The 19413-nt window shown below is 36.0% G+C and overlaps 2 protein-coding genes across 2 annotated transcripts in view; one reads left to right on the top strand and one right to left on the bottom strand.

Moving 5' to 3' along the window:
* The window catches only part of ANKS1B (ankyrin repeat and sterile alpha motif domain containing 1B), a 793190-nt gene that overhangs the window by 592638 nt on the left and 181139 nt on the right, over window positions 1-19413 (bottom strand). The gene's annotated exons all lie outside the window — the stretch shown is intronic.
* On the top strand, window positions 16489-18882 carry GARIN6 (golgi associated RAB2 interactor family member 6). The gene is made up of 2 exons (XM_037513814.2): window positions 16489-17375; window positions 18070-18882. Exons 1-2 carry the CDS (start codon window positions 16761-16763, stop codon window positions 18181-18183), a joined length of 729 nt encoding a protein of 242 aa, XP_037369711.1. The 5' UTR covers window positions 16489-16760; the 3' UTR covers window positions 18184-18882.

The following is a 19413-nucleotide window of genomic DNA, read 5'->3' as shown; positions in this document are numbered from 1 at the left end:
AATCTCTGAAATATGAGTTGCTGGATCCCAAAGCTAGCTATGAAATAACGGTAAAGTAAGGAATTTCCTTGCCAAATAATTTAGTAGACTCTTTGATATTAACAAAACTCTATTTTTGTCTTCAATAAATATACATCTATTAGATTCCTAGCACTGCCATGATGAAGGACCACAATCTTGGTGGCTTAAAACAAGAGAAATTTATTCTCTCACAATCTAAAGACTAGAAATCTAATATCAAAGTGTCAGCAGGATCTTGTTTTCTCTGAAAAGTTTTAGGGAAAAATTCTTCCCGCTTCTTCTAGCTGTTCATGATACTAGTTATCCTTGTTGTTCCCTGGCTTATGGCTGTGCCACCCCAATACTCTGCTTCCATCATTACACAGCTGTTTTCCTGTGTGTGTGTGTGTGTGTGTGTCCTTGTCTTCTGCTTTTATTATACAGACAAAAGTCAAGTTGGATTTAGGACCCATCTTACTCCCATATAATCTCTTATTTGCTAATTACATCTGTAAAGACCTTACCTCCAAATAAAGCCAAATTCTAGAGGTTACATAGTACACATAGTTAGGGCTGACATTACTCAATACAGTACAGTAGCACTATATTTATTTCATGCAATTTTAATCTCTAAAGTATGATTCAGCTATAAAGTTTTGGGATTCCATATTTTGACAGCACAAATGAGTCTATGTCTAGCACAAAGTGCACATTGTGTGTTTTCTCAAAATTACAAATTTTCTCAGAGAAAAAAACATTTATTACTAAAACAGTCATTCTTATAATACAAAAATGTCACTACCTCCTCATGCCTTTGGACTTTACTCAGGTAAATCTTTTATTTAGATAGGTAAGTGTGACCTCAGAACAGGGCTAAAAAAGAGACATTAGGGAGCATCTGTGCTTTTGGGATTAGAGTGAGGGACCAGGGTAGAAACCAAGAAGGATGTGGGTGAGAATTCAGTAGAAGCATATCAGTTGGGCACATTCCCAGGAGTACAATTACTGGGTGATATGATAAATGTGTATTTATCTTTAGCAAACACCAAATTATTTTACTAAAGTGCCTGAGCAATTCTGTAATATTACCAACAATGCAGGAGGGATCCATTTTCTCTACATTTTTGCCAACATTTATTTATTATTGACTTTTTTATTGCATTTCCCTAATAACTAGTAATGTGCCAAGCAGTCTGCTAGTTAATAGGCATAAAAAGGTGAATCACTGAGCTCTAGGCACTTAAGGTCAGAAAGAAAGTATGAGAAACAAAGGGTGAGAAGGACAAACATAATTACAAAAGGTGATTACATTCTATCTTTCATTAAACAGCTTAGGGAAGTTGAACATACTCCATTATGAACAAACAGTTCTATGGAGACTCAACTAAACAAAGCTCAAGATTATATTCAAGTCATAAGCTTGCCAAGTAATTCTTCCATATACTTTTGATCCAAAGCAATCATGTAAGACAGTCTTTCAACTACTTCATCTCCTTTGAAGGGCATTTGCAATAGTATGGAGTACAAAGTAACTCTGCCTTTAAGTTTCCTCAGGGAAAAAAATGACCATTATTACTTTAAGTGAATTTCCACAAAGATGATTTCAACAATAGATTTTTCTGTTGAATGATTTCAATCATTTTTACTAGACCTTTAGAAATGTCAAATGCATCTTATAAAATGGAGATTGAGGCAAATGATAGAATCTCCAGTAAGCAGCAATCCTGAAGACTTCTGTTAAATAAAAACTAAATAGTTCTCTACTTCCTGGAATCTATGATTACAAAGCCATACACATTAACTTCACATATGAATGTTTTCTTATTCTTAAAGTCCTTACTGAGAGGTAGAGAATTACCATACAAGTCTTTTATCCATAAAAACTCCATTATGGAGGAACAAACTAATATGCTGCCACATTCTGTAGGTTAAAAAAAATCACATTTTTAGAGACTGGAGAGAAACAAGATTAAGCATGTTGAGAGTTCCATGTAAGGGATAATGACTTAAGAGTAATACAATAAAAAACATATTTTATTCATTTATCTATTAAGCACTAATCAAACTAGGGACTAGATATAAAAATAATTCTTTTCTCCAAAGAGTTCATAGTCCAGTGAAGAGACAGTCAGGGAAAAATGAAAATACAGCTCTCTAAAAGCAGGTAACAATTGTTTATTAGCACATACTGTTAGCCAGCTAGCATATTTACATAAATTGTATCATCCAATCCTCACAACAAATATACAAGGTTGGTACCATATTATTATTGCCATTTTATTGATAAGAAAACAAACAGAAATATAACTTGTACAAGGGGGCTGGAACCAATTTCAGTTGGATCAATGCTCTGTTTCCCTAATCACTGACATATCTACTACCTCTCACACCATTGCTGTAGTTGTAAGGATTTTAAGAAACAACCACAAAGCAATCAGTTCCAATGGGAGAAAATGCTGACTTTCCAGAGAGTTAGAAAGGGCTTCCCAAGACTGGACTATAGCAGGAATTTTTCAGGCAGAGGGACAATGGAGAGGCATTCTAGGCTAGCATTCAATAATGCATGAGAGCAGTAAATGTTCAGGGAAATTGCAGGGATTTCCTATGGTTGCTACAATGAATTACCACAAACTTAGTTGCTTAAAAGAATGGAAATTTGTTCTTTCACCATTCTGGAGGTCAGAAATTTTAAACCAGGATCACTGGGCACAAATTAAGGTGACAGTAGGGCCATGCTTTCTCCAGCGGCTCTATGGTGAGTCTCTTTTTTGCCTCTTCCAGTGTCTGGTCCCTGCCAGAATTCCTTGGCTTAGGAAAATATCACTCTACTTTTCAAGATCAGGACCTTGAAATGTCTCTGTATCTGTAAAATCTCTTTCTGATGAAGACAGATGTAATTGCATTCAGAGCCCAGCCCGGTAACCAGCATAACCTTCCCATTTCAAGATCCCTAATTTAGTACCATCTGCAAAGACTCCCTTTTCCAAACAAGGTGACAATTACAGGTTCCAGGGACTTGACCAGGTGTCTTTCAAGGTTGTTCTTCAGCCCACCACTACAGTACAGGTGTGGAGGTTGTGGGAGGTATGGCTGGTGGGAGATGAGGATAATGGGAAATAAAATAGGCTCCATAAGAGAGCAGGGAACAGATGATGATGACTAGATTGGTTTCAAAGAAATTTAGATTTTTATCCTATAGGTGATGAGTTGAAGAGTTTTGATTTGCAACAAGACATTGTGATAGATGCAAGATCCTCACAGAGTTCATATTCAAGAGTGATTAGTAGGAGGCAGGAGGTACTAAGACTCAATAATTATTCAGGGAAAAAGGAAAGGAATGGGAAAGAGATTAATATGGTTAGTTTTGAATGAATGTAGAGAAAAAGACTACAGGGGGATTTACGATAACTCTTAAATTTACAGTTTTGACAAGTGGGTAGATACTGCAAAGATAACTGAGGATAAGGGATGCTGGAGAAAGCTAGAGATGCAGGCTGATCTTGGCCTTCCACCTGACCTGCTCACATAAAAGTGATCTTGTGACATCCAAATGGAGATGCTGGTAGATACCTAGAAATGGAAGTCTGGCATATAAGAGAAGGATTTAGAGATTTAGATGTGCCCATGAAAAATCTGGAAATTTTAGGCCTCAGGAATTATTGACCATGAGTAGAACTAAAATTATCAAATGATGGATAATTCCATGTTAGTAAAAAAAACTTTGACTATTCATACCAATGTGTTTCAAGGCAATTCCTCCACAATTTTAATGCTATTGTTGATGCTTCCATTGGCCAGTGTTGAGATTTAGACTGTATCTAATGAGCCAACTCTCTTTAGACACTGCCTGCACTATTTTTAGAAAATTATCATATTAAAGCATAGAGTCCTGGTGCCAGGGACCTCATAAATGCTGAAGAGAACTGCCAATCCTAAAAAGCTTTGGAAAGGAAAAATCATTGCTTATATGAATCCTCTAGTGAATTTAGGATGGAAAATTACCCTAACCCAGGGGTAATTAAAACTTCACCATCTTGTTTTGGCTCAAGCACTACCTCATGTCTCCTACAAATGCAAATCATATAATTGCATAATTTTTATGCTATTAGAAAGGGAAGGAAAGAAAGAGATTATCATCTTTTGAGAGCACAGAGTACACTCAATAAATTTTATTGAAAAAGAAGCACCATGCAGAAACTGGAGAACAATAAAGCTACAGGAAGATTTTGGATCTTGAGGAGTTGACAAGTGGGTGCTTGTGTGGTCATCAAATCACTATTCATAGATGCATTGTTCTGGGCCAGAGATTCCCACTCTGAGAAACAATGCCTCAGCCATTAGCCCCAGGAGACATCCATCACTCAGGCCAAGACACACAGTTAGCTCAGGAGGGATTTCAAAGTTTAACTGGGTCAAAAATTGCTTCTAAGCAGGTTTTCTTAACCTAATCTAAAGGAAAGCTTTAGAAAATTGAAGGGATTCTACATCCTTCCAAATTTCCCACCTACATCTCCAACCCTATTTTTATCACTTTTATTTTTCAAGTGCAACATTCTTTGCCTCAGTGTAAATCATTTATGAATTATTCCTTATAAAATATAAGAATTCTAGCCTACCTTTTCAAATCACTCCTGTCTGGAAGATCTTCCCTTTTCTCTGCTTTTCAAGTTCAAGCTTCAGTTTGGGTTTTACTTAATTCATGGAAATTTGGTGGGACCATGCCAGCTATTAGTCGTAATGCCTGCCTTCTATATTTCTGGCATAATTATATAATTAAGGACCTGGCAAATGGAAAACACTGTCCTGCATTTCTTTTATGTTGTTTTCCTGTTTCTCTAGATTGAAAGTCATTTTTGAATGGAGTCTGTATGTGATATCACTGTGACACCAATGTCCAGTAGGGGCTACAGATGAGATGATTAAGAACATCTAGAAGCCACAATTCCAGAATATAGTTCAACCTTTTATTCTAGCCCTTTAAGATGATCTTTAATTTTCTACCAAATTACTTTTCTATATAAACTTTTATAATTAAAATTTCCATTTTTTCTTCCTAATAGTTTGTTTTCATAAGTGTAAGATTCCTTGCTATTATTTCCTTTAATAATTCTACACCAATTCTCAAATTTTAATGCCTGAACAAAAGATGATTTTCCAGAATAAGGCTATATCTTTAGATTAATTTTCACAGTAATTCATTATATTAATGCATTTAGGAAACAGAAAAAGGAACTAAGTGGCTGCTTTTTGTGTTATTTTACAAACACAATTTTCTTTATACAAAAAATGCATCTTAATTTTAAAAGTTAATTTATAAGATTCAACCTTTTTGTATCAGGGATATAGAGGCTTGTAACAATGGATTAAAACATAAATTTTATTACTTTAGAATTCTTTTCAAGGATGTCAAGAATATGTAACTTATATTCTGCTACTTAACTAAAGGTATATTATAAAATGTAATAGAAACAAAATAATCTAATGCAGGAGTCTCAAAATAATCCAACTCAAGAATCTTAAAGGGTATTTCAAAAATAGTATCATTACAAAAAAATGGTTCTGGAACCACAGATGTTTAGGAAACTCTGTTTGCTCTCTTCCCTCTTTTAGAGCTGCATATCATATACATGAACTCCAAAAAAGTAACCTTTAATTTCATAAACTGTATGACTATGGAATCTTTAAATCGGTAACACCTATTAACACACTGGAAATCAGAACTAATAATCACACCACCACTTCAGAAATGCTGGTCTAGAAGAATACACAGAGCCCCTGGCTTCGGAATTTTTGGTTGTTTTTTTTAATAAAGGTTTTTAAAATAATTATTTATTTATTTGTTTGTTTGTTTGTTTGTTTATTTATTTATACAAGCACTGGGTACAGTCAGAAGCGTGGGAGGGTGAGAGAATCCACCAGAGCCAGAGCGGGGAGCAGAACAGGCAGAAGTACCGAAGTACACTGCTGAGGAAGCAGCGGGCGGCAGGAGAGGTCTGCACGCCGTGTGGGACCCTCGCCCTGCGGCCGGGGATCGAACCGTTGTTGGAGAGGGTGTGGGAAGCTTTGCAACCCAGCACTCAACTGCTGTGCCACCGGGGAGGCCCAAGGAATTTTTGGTTTTATGATGGAACAAAAGCAATATACATTCAGTGGAAGCAACACTTAGAATTTTGAATTCTGATCTTTCTCAGGTTAGTGATATACAGTCTGATCTGCTCTCCTGCAGTGCTGGGGGCTGGCAGTGAGCTTCGGCTCCCAGTATCCCACCATGCACTGTGTTGCCAGAGCTTTCAACTTACGGTATTTTCAATGTATGATGGGTTTATTGATACGTAACCCCACTGTTAGTAGAGCAAGATACATGACTTTAACAATTTTTAAAAAATGAGAGTCGTAGTGGTTAAAAAGCTGTCCAGGTAAGTCACTCCAGACAGCTACAGAACTGACTAAATCCAGGTCTCCTGGTCAAATTTTAAAAAACAATGATAGAGCTTTAGTGGAGGCATTAGAGGCAGACTCCTTAATGAGGAAGACATGAGAAAATGAATTCAGAGGGAAGGTTTCTACGATTGAAGAAGTTATGCACCATATTTAATGTATGTCCTGGGAATTTATTATTTAAAGCAAGATTAGTGAATTATCAATCTGTGAAATTTTATAAGAAATTCATTTCATAATTCAACTGCTATTCCTATCACCAGCAACTTAATTTTTTACACATGAGAAGCTCTCATTTAAATGTTCTGAACCTCTAAACCAATTGTTCCAGTGGCATGAGAATATATTGTATATTTGGTATTCATGATATTCACTTAAACAAAATGATTAGAACAAATTTATTATTTTGAAAAAAATACCAGTGGTAGCTGAATTTGGGGGAATACAGTCTGAAATCCAACAGCTCCTTTTTTAAGGGCTAAAATAATATAAAGTCATAAAATGCAGAGGGTTCAAAACAATAGAGATAAAGAAAAGTGCATTCCACATAAGAATAAATTTGTCTTTGTGAAAGCAAGAGATTCCTGATATATATTTATTTGACATAGTTTTCATTTCATTTTATATTATTTTGTGACACAAAAATGACTTACTACTTCTTCAAGCAAAAAAAAAAAAAATAGACGGGATTGAGCTCCAATGTCTACTCTAGTTGATCACTTACAATATGTCAAGTGCTAGTCTGAGTTCTTTCCTTATATTACCTCACTCAATATGCTGATTTAACTTTATTTTTTGGGCAAAATCAACTGTAAAATTCCTTCTCTTTCATTTACACCGCATATGCTATGTACCTGGGTACAATAAATTTCTGAAATATTCTTTTATCTGATATACTGAAGACTTGCTATGATCAATCTGAACAGTTAAGGCATTATTCTTATATTGAATAAGGACCTAAGTGTGAAAAAGCTGTCTACTTTCTAGTTCCCTGATTTGTCTTAATTAACCAGTTTTGGAGAGTAAAGCAAATAAAAAGAGATATCTGGAAACCCAGCTCACCCAATGAGGAAAGCAGCAAAAGAGAGAGAGAGAGAGAGAGAGAGAGAGAGAGAGAGAGAGAGAGAAAGAAATGCATAGAAGTCCCCCACAGAATATGTTAACAAGTTTTGTCTAATGACAGGCTGGAGCCAATGGCGCATTAAATATGTATCTTCTGCTGAACTCAAACTGTTATGGTGTCAGATCCCTAAAATAGAAGCAACCTCTCTATAGCATTCACCTATTCTTCCCCAAGAAGAGTAGTCATTTCGTCGGTGAGCGTAATCAAATTAATTCTCTTTCTGAGTAAGGAAGTTATTCTTGGGACAGGATTTTCACTTTCCCTAGATTCATAGGGAACTATTCCGACACAAGTACTCCAACATATTTTTTTAATATTTTTTTTCCCACATGAAGCATATTCACAGGATCTTGTTTATTGGATCTCTCTGCTGTGTAAATTTATACTGAAACATATTCTGGAGTGATCATGCTTATGGTTTTCTGTCATCTTTCTTCCATATGTCATTATTTATCTTCTCATCCCAAATCAGTAACCATATTTCCAGCCTTCATAATTCAAAGAGAATGAAAACATTACATTCTCTTTGATTCCCTGAATTAATTGTTCCTCGGGGTGGAGGGGGGGGAAAGTGTGGCTTTAGCATAAGGCTTCTTCTCCAATCTACAAGAAAATAAATCTAAAAAAAAATCTCAAGGATCTTCAATGAAAGGGAGAATTCTTATCTACCCCTGCACTCCATCTTGAAAATTACTTCTTCAGTGATAGTTCCATCTCTTGGTGAGAGATTGTCTCATAAAAAAATGTTTATAATAACTATGTGAAATGTGTGTTAGCAGAACCCCAAAGTGAAAACATATATATATTTGTGCTTATATACATGTATATATATAGAGAGACTTGAACAGAAAAAAAAATCAAGAAATACATCTAAATGGTCTCACTTAGTGTAACTGTAAATGATTTTTTTCTTATAATTTTCTTTATTTTTCCCTCCTTCTGAAAGAGCATAAAATACTTTCAGTATAAAAACTGAAGATTTATTTCATAGAATGCTAATTTAGAAGTGAGGGAACAATCTTTTTTCCGCAAAATAGGGAGATTTCTCTAAATCTAGCCCTATAGCAAACTGAACCCTCTAGGTATTTAGTGTTCTGTTTGAGTAGTTCGTCTTTTACCAATATATACAAATACAAATACATACTAAATATAATCAGGTAAGAATGTACTGAGTGGCTTTTTAAAATGCAAATTATATTACATAAACCCTTGCCTAAAATCCTGTGGTGATTGGATTGGATTCTCCAATTCTCCAATGATTGAATTAGAATGAATTCAAAACACTTTATCCAGATCTACAAAGCCAAATAAAATCTGGCCCACAGCCACCTCTTTAATCTCAAGTCTTAACACTTTCCCAAACTCACCATAGAGCAGTCTCTCTGGTCTTTGCCCTGTGCTTCACTTTGTCCAACATGTGGCTAGTCTCTTCCTGTCATTAAGTATTAATTCAAATATCACCTTCCCAGGGAGGTCTACCTTAACAACGTTATCTCATTTGTCATCTATTTCTTGACCTCATTACTCATTTCCATAACCTCTAAATTTTTTACATAGCACTTAACACTATCAAAACTTCTTGTTCACTTCTTTGCTATTATTTATTTCTCTTATTAAAATATGTTTTTTCCACTACGTACGCTCATACTTAAAACATTTTGATATATAGTGAGAAAGCAATAAACATGATGAAGGGATGATTATTGAAGAAAGGGATCAGTAAAAAATAGTAGCTGTCCATTATACTCAATTTGGTTTAGGACTCTTAAAACTTACAAAACCAGCGTCCAGTCATAACAATTTCAGGGTAACAATACAGTTGATATAAGTTTATACACACACACGAATGTGAGGAAAGCCAAGAAGAAACAGTTACAGGAGAGGATGAGCATATGACAATTTTGATTACCTAGACAGTATGAAATAAAAGAGGGGATGGAAATTGAATACAATGACAGCATTCCAAGGATGAGAGTTTGGGTGATAATAATAGATGATCTGAGAGAACTGGCTTCTATGAGTGGCTAAAGAATAACTACATTCATCCAGAAAGTCTCCTTTGTGGAGATTAAATACCTGGTTCTACATTCTGATCTCTCATACTCCAGGCAGCTTCTTACTCAGGGCATTTGTGATCTTCAGTTAAAGGATTCTCTCTAAGGTCTATTAGCTTGTTATATTGACTATATTATGGTCTACTTCCTTTTACACCAGTATGTCTTTAAACAAGACAATGTGAAAAAGAAAAATGATGCAATTTATGTCATATAGTCTACAAAACATGAAGTCCTTCCAAATGCTGGACTACCAAAGTTTCCAAAATTAATCTCATCATGGGTCCCAGAATCATGGTATCATGGGGGGACTTAAAACTAGTAAAACCAGTATTTTTTAATTCCAGTAAAAATATATAAGAATATATTTCAAAATGACTATTTATAATTTTTAAAAAATTATCAAAATAAAAGGGCAAACTACAAAATGGGACAAGATATTTATAAATCATATATCTGACAAGGAATCAATATCTGACACATACAAAGCACTCATAAAACTCAATAAAAAAGAACCAACAACCTGATTAAAAAATGTACAGAGGATCTGAATATATTTCACCAAAGAAGATATATGTCTTTTCAAGCACATGAAAAAATGTGCATTAACGCTTATAGTGAAATGCAAAATCAAAATGAGATACAACCTCAGTCCCATGAGAATGACTATTACAAAGAAGACACAAAACAATTGTTGTCAAAGATGTGGAGGAAAGGAACTCTTACACACTATTGGTGGAATGTAAATTGGTATGGCCATTATGAGAAATAATATGGAGACGCCTTTAAAAATTAAGAATAGAAATAATACATGAGCCAGTAATTCTACTTTCATATCTGAAATACATGAATGCACTAATCTGAAAAGATATATGCCCCACTATGTTCACTATAGCATTATTCACTATAGTCAAGATATGGACACAATGTAAGTGTCCCTCAGTGGATGAATGGATAAATATATATACATATGAACATAAAATGATTTCTCTATATATACCTGTATATACATATGTATGCACATATATATATAAATGCACATGCATATATATATATAAATGCACACACATATACATAACTGGAATGTTATTCAGCTATAAAAAAGATGAAATATTGCCATTTGCAACCACATGGATAGAATTTAAGGGTATATGCTCGGTGAACTATGCCAGACAGAGAAAGGTAAATACCATATTATTTCACTCATATGTGCAATATAAAGAAACAAACCAAATGTACAAGCAAAACAAAAAAAAAGCAAACATACAGAGAGCAGATTGGTTGAGGAGTGGGTGAAATGCATAATGGGGTCAATTGTATGATTGTGGGTAGAAATAGACTTTTTGTGGTGATCATGAGGTAGTATATACAGATGTCAAATTATAACACTGTATACCTGAAAATTATATATTATAGGCCAATGTTACCTCAGTAAAAAAAAAAATGTTCATAAATACAGAACTATGAAAAGAATCTACAATTAGGAAATCATTGCATTTCATTAAACATTAGTATGAAACAAAATTATGAAGTTAAAAGACAAAGTTGGCAAGTCATTTGACATTTTGTCTCTATTTTTTTGAGGCTCAAAACAAAAAGATACTTAACAGAGACACTTCTGATACGCCAAGCCATTTTTGAAACTAATTTAAACCATAAGAACTGTCTGAGTAGGTATAATCCTCACTGTATAGAAAGGAATTATGGCATTAAAATAAATCAGCCTTCTATTATCTAAGAAGATAGAGCATTGTCTGTGAAGTGCTCTAACCTGAGAAGGCCCTATTCCATTAAAAACGCAAATAAATGTATTTGGTTTCTGAGCTAAATATATGTCCCCCAGATAATTTAAGATAAAATTACAATCTTTATTATCACAAAATGATCACCCCTAAAATTATGGTTTTTCAATGTATTTTAGGTAGTCAGCTGTCTACTTGTTGCAATGAAAAATGGTTCATCAAAGGTGTATAACATTCTGCAATTCCTTCTCCACATTCAGGTGACATTGACAAATTGCTCAAGTTTCCACCTTGTATTCCCATCATCAGTAAATGTTTGAAAAATCAATATACCCCTTGCAGCCAAGGATTACAAATGCAATTCACGTTCTTCCCTTTTCTTTTTTTCTTCTCAGTCTACCCTATTACTACTATCTATCTGCACTACTACTCACCTACTGTTTCCTCTCCTTTAGACATCTTCCATCCCTATAGCTGTAGCCACTTCATGACCACCCCTAGCCCTCACCCTCACATCTAACAGAAGGTATTTTTTCTTCATTTTTCCAGTGAGGCTACTAGTTCAGAGATCATGGAGTCTGACTGATCCACTAAGGTGAATACAAAACCATCTTAGGAAATTGCAATTTGGTCAGCAGAATAATAAGAGGAAGAGGCACATTGAGAAGGGAAAACAGTGACCTAGCCTGAGCAGCGCTTGTCTGTAGGGTCTCCCAGAAGGATCACAGTGTATTATACCCAGGCACGTAAACATGCCAGAAATATAGAAAAGAAAACAAAGTTTGCAATATCATTCATCTCTTTAAAGTGTTTCTCCTCTTCAAGATAAAATATTTACTGACCATCAGAAGATAGTAGAACACCACTTTCTCTTTTGTCTAATAAATTCCCTTAAAATTCCTGTTCATTTTTACCTTTTTTTCAGAATGTAAGAGGCTAATAAGTGGAGACAAATTTCATTTTAGCCACAAAGCAAAGCAATAAAAAGTCCTTCTAGCAGTTCATTCAAATTAAACACAGTTTTATTTTTTGCTACTATATAACTGTAAAAAGAACAATGGATAAAATATCTACTGGCAGATGCAGAGAACAAATAGTAACATTAGTTCACACTCAATGAAAAACTTATTTATCTTTTTCATATTGTTTACATTTACTTACTAATGGGTTAGTGATTAGTCACATTTAGAAGATTTATATAGGAGAGTAGTGGGTAAAACAAAAAGAGAAATTGAGTCCATACTTTAGATATATAATAAAATGAGAGTTAATGTTTTATGGAATTTACAAATAAAGAAATTGAGGCTGATACAGAGAAGTTGAGTATGCTGTGAACAGAGCAAAGTGAGAGCTTTCGATAACATTCTAGCTTATCTTCCTACAAAGATGATAAAAAAAAATTCAGAGATCAACAAGTTCAGCCTAAGTGTCAACTGCCATGGAAGGCATATAGTAGAGTGTGCTAGAGAATACAAACATTTGTGACACACAGATACTGCCCTCGGGCAGTTTATAACCTAAATGAACAGATGTTACATGACCACATAAATTACTATCATAAAAGGGAGCAATCCGCTGATGTCAAAATTATTTGAATAGTAAGGGAAAGGCAATTATTTCCAACAGGAGAAGAATAAGGAGGATTTTAGGAAGGAAGTAGCTGTTAAGTTTGGACTGTTGCTCACCAATACTTGGAAGACAAACTATCTCACATTACTCACTCTCATTTAGAAATTAGTTTCTGAAAGTCCAGAATGGTTCTTTAGCCACATGAATCTGGTCTCAGTGACTGAGAAATGTGTTTAAGTTGAACATATAAAATTATCTTTTTTTTGAAATTGTGCTTTGAGCTTGAGTTTAGAAACTGGCAATTTGGAGTTTTGTGGAGAATGCAATTTGGGGATTCACAGCATTTACACCTCTTCTCTATGGTTCCATCTTTCTATGCAAGATAAAAAATTTTTCTCACCTGTAATTATTTCCAAATAAACCCATTGTGATGCATATTTAATTATTAGGATTAGGGTTCTAATTTCTTTTTACCATAGACCTGAGGTCTATAAATTTCAGCAAAAAATCCAGATTACTGCCCATTTCCATAGAGTTTTATTAAAACACAGCCATGCCCATTCATTTTCATACTTCCTATGGCTTCTTTCATGCTAAAATGGCAGAATAGAGTAATTGTGATAGAGACCATAGAACATCAAGACCCCAAATATCTACTATTTGACCTTTATAAAGAGAATTTGCACACCCTTGCCATAGAAAATTCATTCAGCAAATGTTTATTAAGGGTCTACAACTGTAGGTTGCTAGTAGGTAGCTAGTGTGGATTGAAAGGAAGAACTCAAAGAACTTTTGCTGTGGAAAAAATATAGTAGGTGACTTGGGATATAGTATTATTGGGAAGAATTCTATTCTCACTACCTGTTCTACCAGTTAATATTTATTAACTGAGTGCTAGGTACTACTGTAAGCACTTACTATAAGTAATATATGTTATTTGTTTATACCTACAGTGCTACAGTGTTGGTACCATTATTATTATCCTTCTTTTAGAAATGAGGAAATGAAGGGTCAAATTTTCAAGGGTTCACAGCTTGTATTAGCTAAAGCTGGGGCTTTACAGAACACATTTGTATCCCTGGAGCTATTCAGCAGAGACATGTCTTCTTAAAAGGTATAATGATTTATTCTTCTAAAAGGGAATAGAACAATGATGTCTATCCTTTATTGAGAGGCTACTTAATGGCACTGTTCCATGTGCTCTCCAATTTTCCCACCACCTTATAAAGTAGGTAGATGTTCCATAGTTTACTGATGATAAAAAAAATAGACAGCTGTTTAATAATAAGTTACAAAGCTAAAATTAAAACTTAGGTCTACCTGACTCAGCTATACCAAGGTATTTCCATCTCATCATCCATATCAGGTATGGGTGGAACTCTGGGTATAACTCTTCCTGAACAAATTTCCTCTTCATCTGTGAGTTTTGGTTTTTACTTCATTTTTTAATTAAAGTAACACTGCATTATAACACATCTGTGAATATTTGAAACTAGAAAACAAGGTATTTGCTCCCCAAACACATAGGTAGGACAGGCAAGATTATAGTTTCATTCAAACAGAGAGAACTAAAAATAGAGGTGGGGGGAAGGAATCAACAGTCCTAAACAATTTAGAAAAATAAATGGGCTAACCCCACTAGGTTTCAAGGTCTAGGACTAACCTTGTGTAGTGCCTGGCTCCATTCTCTGGGGGGTCCTCAGTCTATTTTCTGAGTCTTAATGTCTATTACATAAAGGTTAGCATGTATTTGCAATTGAATAATTTTTAAAAGCCTTTTGCTTTCCCATAAAAATCCATTCCCTTAGGCATTTAATAACCTTTTATTCTGTCTTCTCCCTATTCCTTTCAGTCCAACCTGGTAGTGTCTGCTGTGGGGTCCTCAAAAAGCTCTGAGTTTACCATATATATCACAGCGATTCATTCCATTAGACAAGAGGCTTCTCCACACATCTTTCTAGATAATCCCTTCTCTGGATTATGCTAAAAAGAGTAAACTCTAAACTACACATTCCTAATCTCTTCAAAGAGCCCTCTGAGTGAATAATCTTTTTTTTTTTTAAACCATACGGAGGCACTGGGGAAAAGTTACCCAACTATATTTTGGTTTTCTTGCGATAACACACTTTCTTGACAGTGAATCCATAAATCTTATCATTTTCAATCTGGATAAATTCAGAACATTTCAAATAATCAAGTCCTGGTTCCTTTCTGATTAAAAGTTCTTCACCCAATTTATCTCTTGCCTCTCACATGTTGCTCTAGGCAGATACAAGTAACCAAGACCTCACCTCTAACACTTCCCTTGGAAATCTCAGTTCAGTATCTAAATTCATCATTTAATAATTCTGCTTTCCACATAACTTAACTGTAGAACACAACTCTGCTACTGTGGAACAACTGTCCTCCAGTTTTTCACCACAGTCAAATTTACCTAAAGAATCATGTCAATGATAAAGATGAGAAAAGATACAGGGAGGTCAAATGACTTACCCAATAAGACAAACTCCAGTGCAGAGGGGAGGCAGCACAGAGCTGCAGATACCTAGGGACCACCTGAGTGGAAATATGTTCTAAGAGCAAGCACTCAGAAAGCTGCTGCCATGACATAAAAAGCAATTCCCAATCTCATGTTCAGGTTTTATTTGTTCAGCCAGCTGAGCATATTAAGTATTGAGGCTAATATTAATAAGACAGTTTTCTAATTAGCTAGAGGAATTTTAGGTAAACTTCATCAGACTCATAAAAATGTTCCATCTTTGCCAGAATGCCCCACAGGATGGTTATCAGGCTGTGCTCTTGTTGATTGGATGCTGGTTTGGGAAAAAATTCTCAAGTAATATAACTTCTAGTTTCCCTGGAGACAAGGCAATTAACTCAGGTTCTTTATGGAACCCTGAGACAAATATCTTGTAATATATGTATATGGCATACTAGTGCTTTTAAGGAAATCTATTTAGCTTCAACTTTTTTTTTTTAAAGCACCTAAATTGATTTATAATGTGTCCAATACTACCTAGTTATTTCAAAACAACATCAATACTGCTTGGATACCTTTAGAATGTTAGTTTAGTTGCTAAATTTCTGTTAGGTTGATTGTTTTTGTTGAATATAAGATAAGTAACACAGACATGAAATGGAAATTAAGATATAAGGACTTTGGACAGGAAGAATTGCTACTGACATGTGAATAGGACTACAAATCATAAAGTAAGCATACTTATCTTACCATAAATAACCAAATATTTCAATGCAGAAAGAAGAAAAGTATTCGCTTTGATAGAACAAACTAAAGATGCAATATATGTTGATAAATATCCTGTGCTAACCTGTTTACCAACTTGTCCAATTATCTCTTTAAAGTATATTATCTATAGTTAAAGTACTGAATGAAAGAATATGTATATTTTAAACTTACACCTAATGGAATCTTTGCCTAACCTTTTCAGAAAGCAATTTGCCAGGGAGAAGGGGCGGGGCTAAGCCACAGCATGGGTGGCATGGTGAGGGGGTGGGGGGTTACTGAGAGAACAGAGTTCCTGTTCTGAGGGAGGAGCTCCTGGGCAACAGAAACAAAGGGTGTGTTCTGGGGACAGAGCACAATGGGCAGGAGAGAAGCAGTGAGACTATGAGAGGCAATTGAGATTAAGAATCAAATCCTGTCTCTGGCACAGAACAGTCCTAATCAGCACCCCACTCTGACCTCAGTGACTCAGAGAGAATACCTGCAAAAGACCACCACTAGCCCACCTGTTAGAAAGACCAGGAAATCCTGCAAGGTTTGGTAAGGAGGGTATGGAGAGCCCCCAGGAGCTGTCTCTATAAAATAAAGCCATGAGCTGTCCACCTGATTTACCGTATTACACAGCCCAAAGCAGCCCTGCCACGGGCATGTTTAACACCTGCATGGGGAAACTGCAGCAGCAGCTGTACAAAGGGGAGTATGCTATATTCAAGTATGCACCGATGTTTGAGAGTGACTTCATACAGATCAGCAAAAGAGGAGAAGTGATTGATGTGCACAGCCGTGCCCGAAGGGTAACTGTGGGCATCGTGCGTACCAGCCCCCACCTCACACTACCTGACATCATGCTGCTGGCCCGACCAGCCACTCTCTCTGATGACTACCACAGATACAGCCCCGCCCCCCGGGAAAGAAGTAACAAGCCTACACAGATCTTAGAGCTAACCAGAATGTTTCCCTTGAAGCTTGTAAAGATATCCATCCATAACAGCACCAAACAACAGCTCCGCCTGAAGCTTGTCACGGGCCGCTCTTTCTACCTTCAGCTATGTCCCCCTTCAGATACAAGAGATCTTTTTGTTCACTGGGAAAATCTCGTTTACTTGCTGAAACCACCAGTAGAGGCTTTCAGTGGAACCCAGGCCCTCCCAGCTGGAAACAAACTGAACATACCTGGGTTTGAGGAAGACAATAGGAGCCCAATGGTAAGTCTTGCTTTTAAACATCTGCAGAGGCATTAGTTCTGAGGCTCACTTGGAAAATGCATGCATATGAAAAAAGGGCTCACAGTTAAATAAGTCTCTGTTTGGAAGCCACATTGGGGAGGTTCTCAGCACTTATCCAAAGAGTCCCCCAAGGCTGTATTTTAGAGATTCCTCGGCTGTCGGCAACTCTTAAATTCATATCCAAATTATAATGCCAGCTGCAACATGCTGACCTTAAATAAGCATATACTACTTGAACATATACTACCTGTCCTTGAACATATGCGACTCCAGCCCTGGTCGACTGTGTTGTGAGTCACATAAACTCTGCTCGTGACTGTTATGTGCTGATAATTTTATACATCAGTGGCAGTGAGATGTTCTTGTATGCATGTGAACAATCTGTTAGCAGCTATCAAAATATTATAATGCATATGACTTGACCAGCAGAAATACTCACATGTGTATTTAAAAGGTGTGAGGTTATTCACTGGGTATGACAGAGCTCTCACTGGCATTGGAACTGCTCAGGCAAACCTGGAATGATCATAGGCATCACTGTGGGACTATGTGGGGGGGTGTCCTTGCATCAGATGGGAGATTGGACCTACGACCTCTGAGTTCTTATAAGTTCTTCTTTGTATGGCTACAGGAGGAGACTTTTCTGGTCTAACTTTCTTTGTCTTGCCCATAGGCAGATTCTGTTCACTTCTATGAAGGGAATCAAGATGAATTCAGCATCAGGAACCTTCATATGAACCCTGAAATAGTTGAGACCACCCACTGTAATTTTAATATGGAGGGATGAATTCAATATTCCTCCCCAAACAAGGTCACATACTTCTGCAGTCACAAAGCCTGATAAAGGGGCATGGGTAGTAGCAGGAGGAATGGAAATAATAAGTATCAACACAAGTGCCGTGGATGTGACAGCAACCAAGTTACAGACTCAGAAGTAAAACAGCGCAAACAGGAGCAGCCTTCACAGATTCAGAAGGAAGCAGAGCCAGTGTGGCTATAGTAGATGCTTTCAACATGTCTGAATGCTGTTAGCAAGGGTGGCAAGCCCTTGTCCACAGATGGTATGTCTAGAAAAAACTGCTGGCCTCTCTCCAGAGGGGGCATGATTATAGTAACTGCAGAAGCAGTCAAGGCTCAGTACTGAGACCCCGTTATCTCAACCTGACAGAGTGAAGGCTGAATGAACAAGGATAGAAGCTAGAGGGTCTCTACCCAGCAGGAATGACTGTAGAAAAGAGCCTCAGCCTCAAAGCCCATATGGTACAGAGGTGATATCTCTTCTAAGTCTGTGGAGGAAAGCAGTATCATCTACCATTATACAATTTAACTCAATTGTCTGCTCTAATAAGTCATACTCTATTAACAGGAAAGGGTAGCAATAAAATTAATAATTTATAATCAGGCTCTGAACTATCTCTAACTTTCCCTTAATTTGATTTTTGTAAATACATGAACAAATGACAGAATAAAATATTAAAAGATTATGTTCTAAGACTCTCATCCATTTATGGTCCACAGTTATTTGCCAAAGACTATGCTCCCAAAACTTTCAAAATATATAATCACAGACAGAAGCAGCCAATAAGAGGAAGGATAATGTAAATGATACCAGGAAAGCGACATCACATCACATCATAACTTTTGAAAATCCAGGTTTGAATATAGCATTGCCACTCATTAACTCTGACTTTGAGTACCCTAACTCTTTCCTTAGTTAAACAGGTACTTTGAGAATTAGAGATTATGCATGTAAAATATCTGGCAAACACTAGGCATTTTATAAATAGGAATAGTGATTATTGTCAGGAGTGTTAAACAAATTTGTGCTTATTTACACTTTCTAGAAAGGCCTTCATTTCCCCAGTCTCATCAATCTTGATTACCTTCTAATTCTTCCTTTAAGATTATACTAAACCTTAATTTAATGCTCTGATGTTATATTGAGTTCTAAATTTTTATGAATTTAAGAGACGTTGCTTCTTGCAGAAATATCAGTAATCTAGGCACAATGGAAAGA

Source organism: Talpa occidentalis, unplaced genomic scaffold (assembly GCF_014898055.3).
Source record: "Talpa occidentalis isolate TD23 unplaced genomic scaffold, MPIMG_talOcc4v2.1 talOcc4.16, whole genome shotgun sequence".
Classification (NCBI taxonomy): domain Eukaryota; kingdom Metazoa; phylum Chordata; class Mammalia; order Eulipotyphla; family Talpidae; genus Talpa; species Talpa occidentalis.
This window is presented reverse-complemented; position numbering and strand designations above follow the sequence as displayed.

Excerpts from the sequence above, each read along its gene's own strand:
- GARIN6 (XM_037513814.2), top strand. The coding sequence starts at position 16,761 with ATGAGCTGTCCACCTGATTTACCGTATTACACAGCCCAAAGCAGCCCT. Across the intron at positions 17,376-18,069 it reads AAGACAATAGGAGCCCAATG|GCAGATTCTGTTCACTTCTA; the intron begins GTAAGTCTTGCT and ends TCTTGCCCATAG.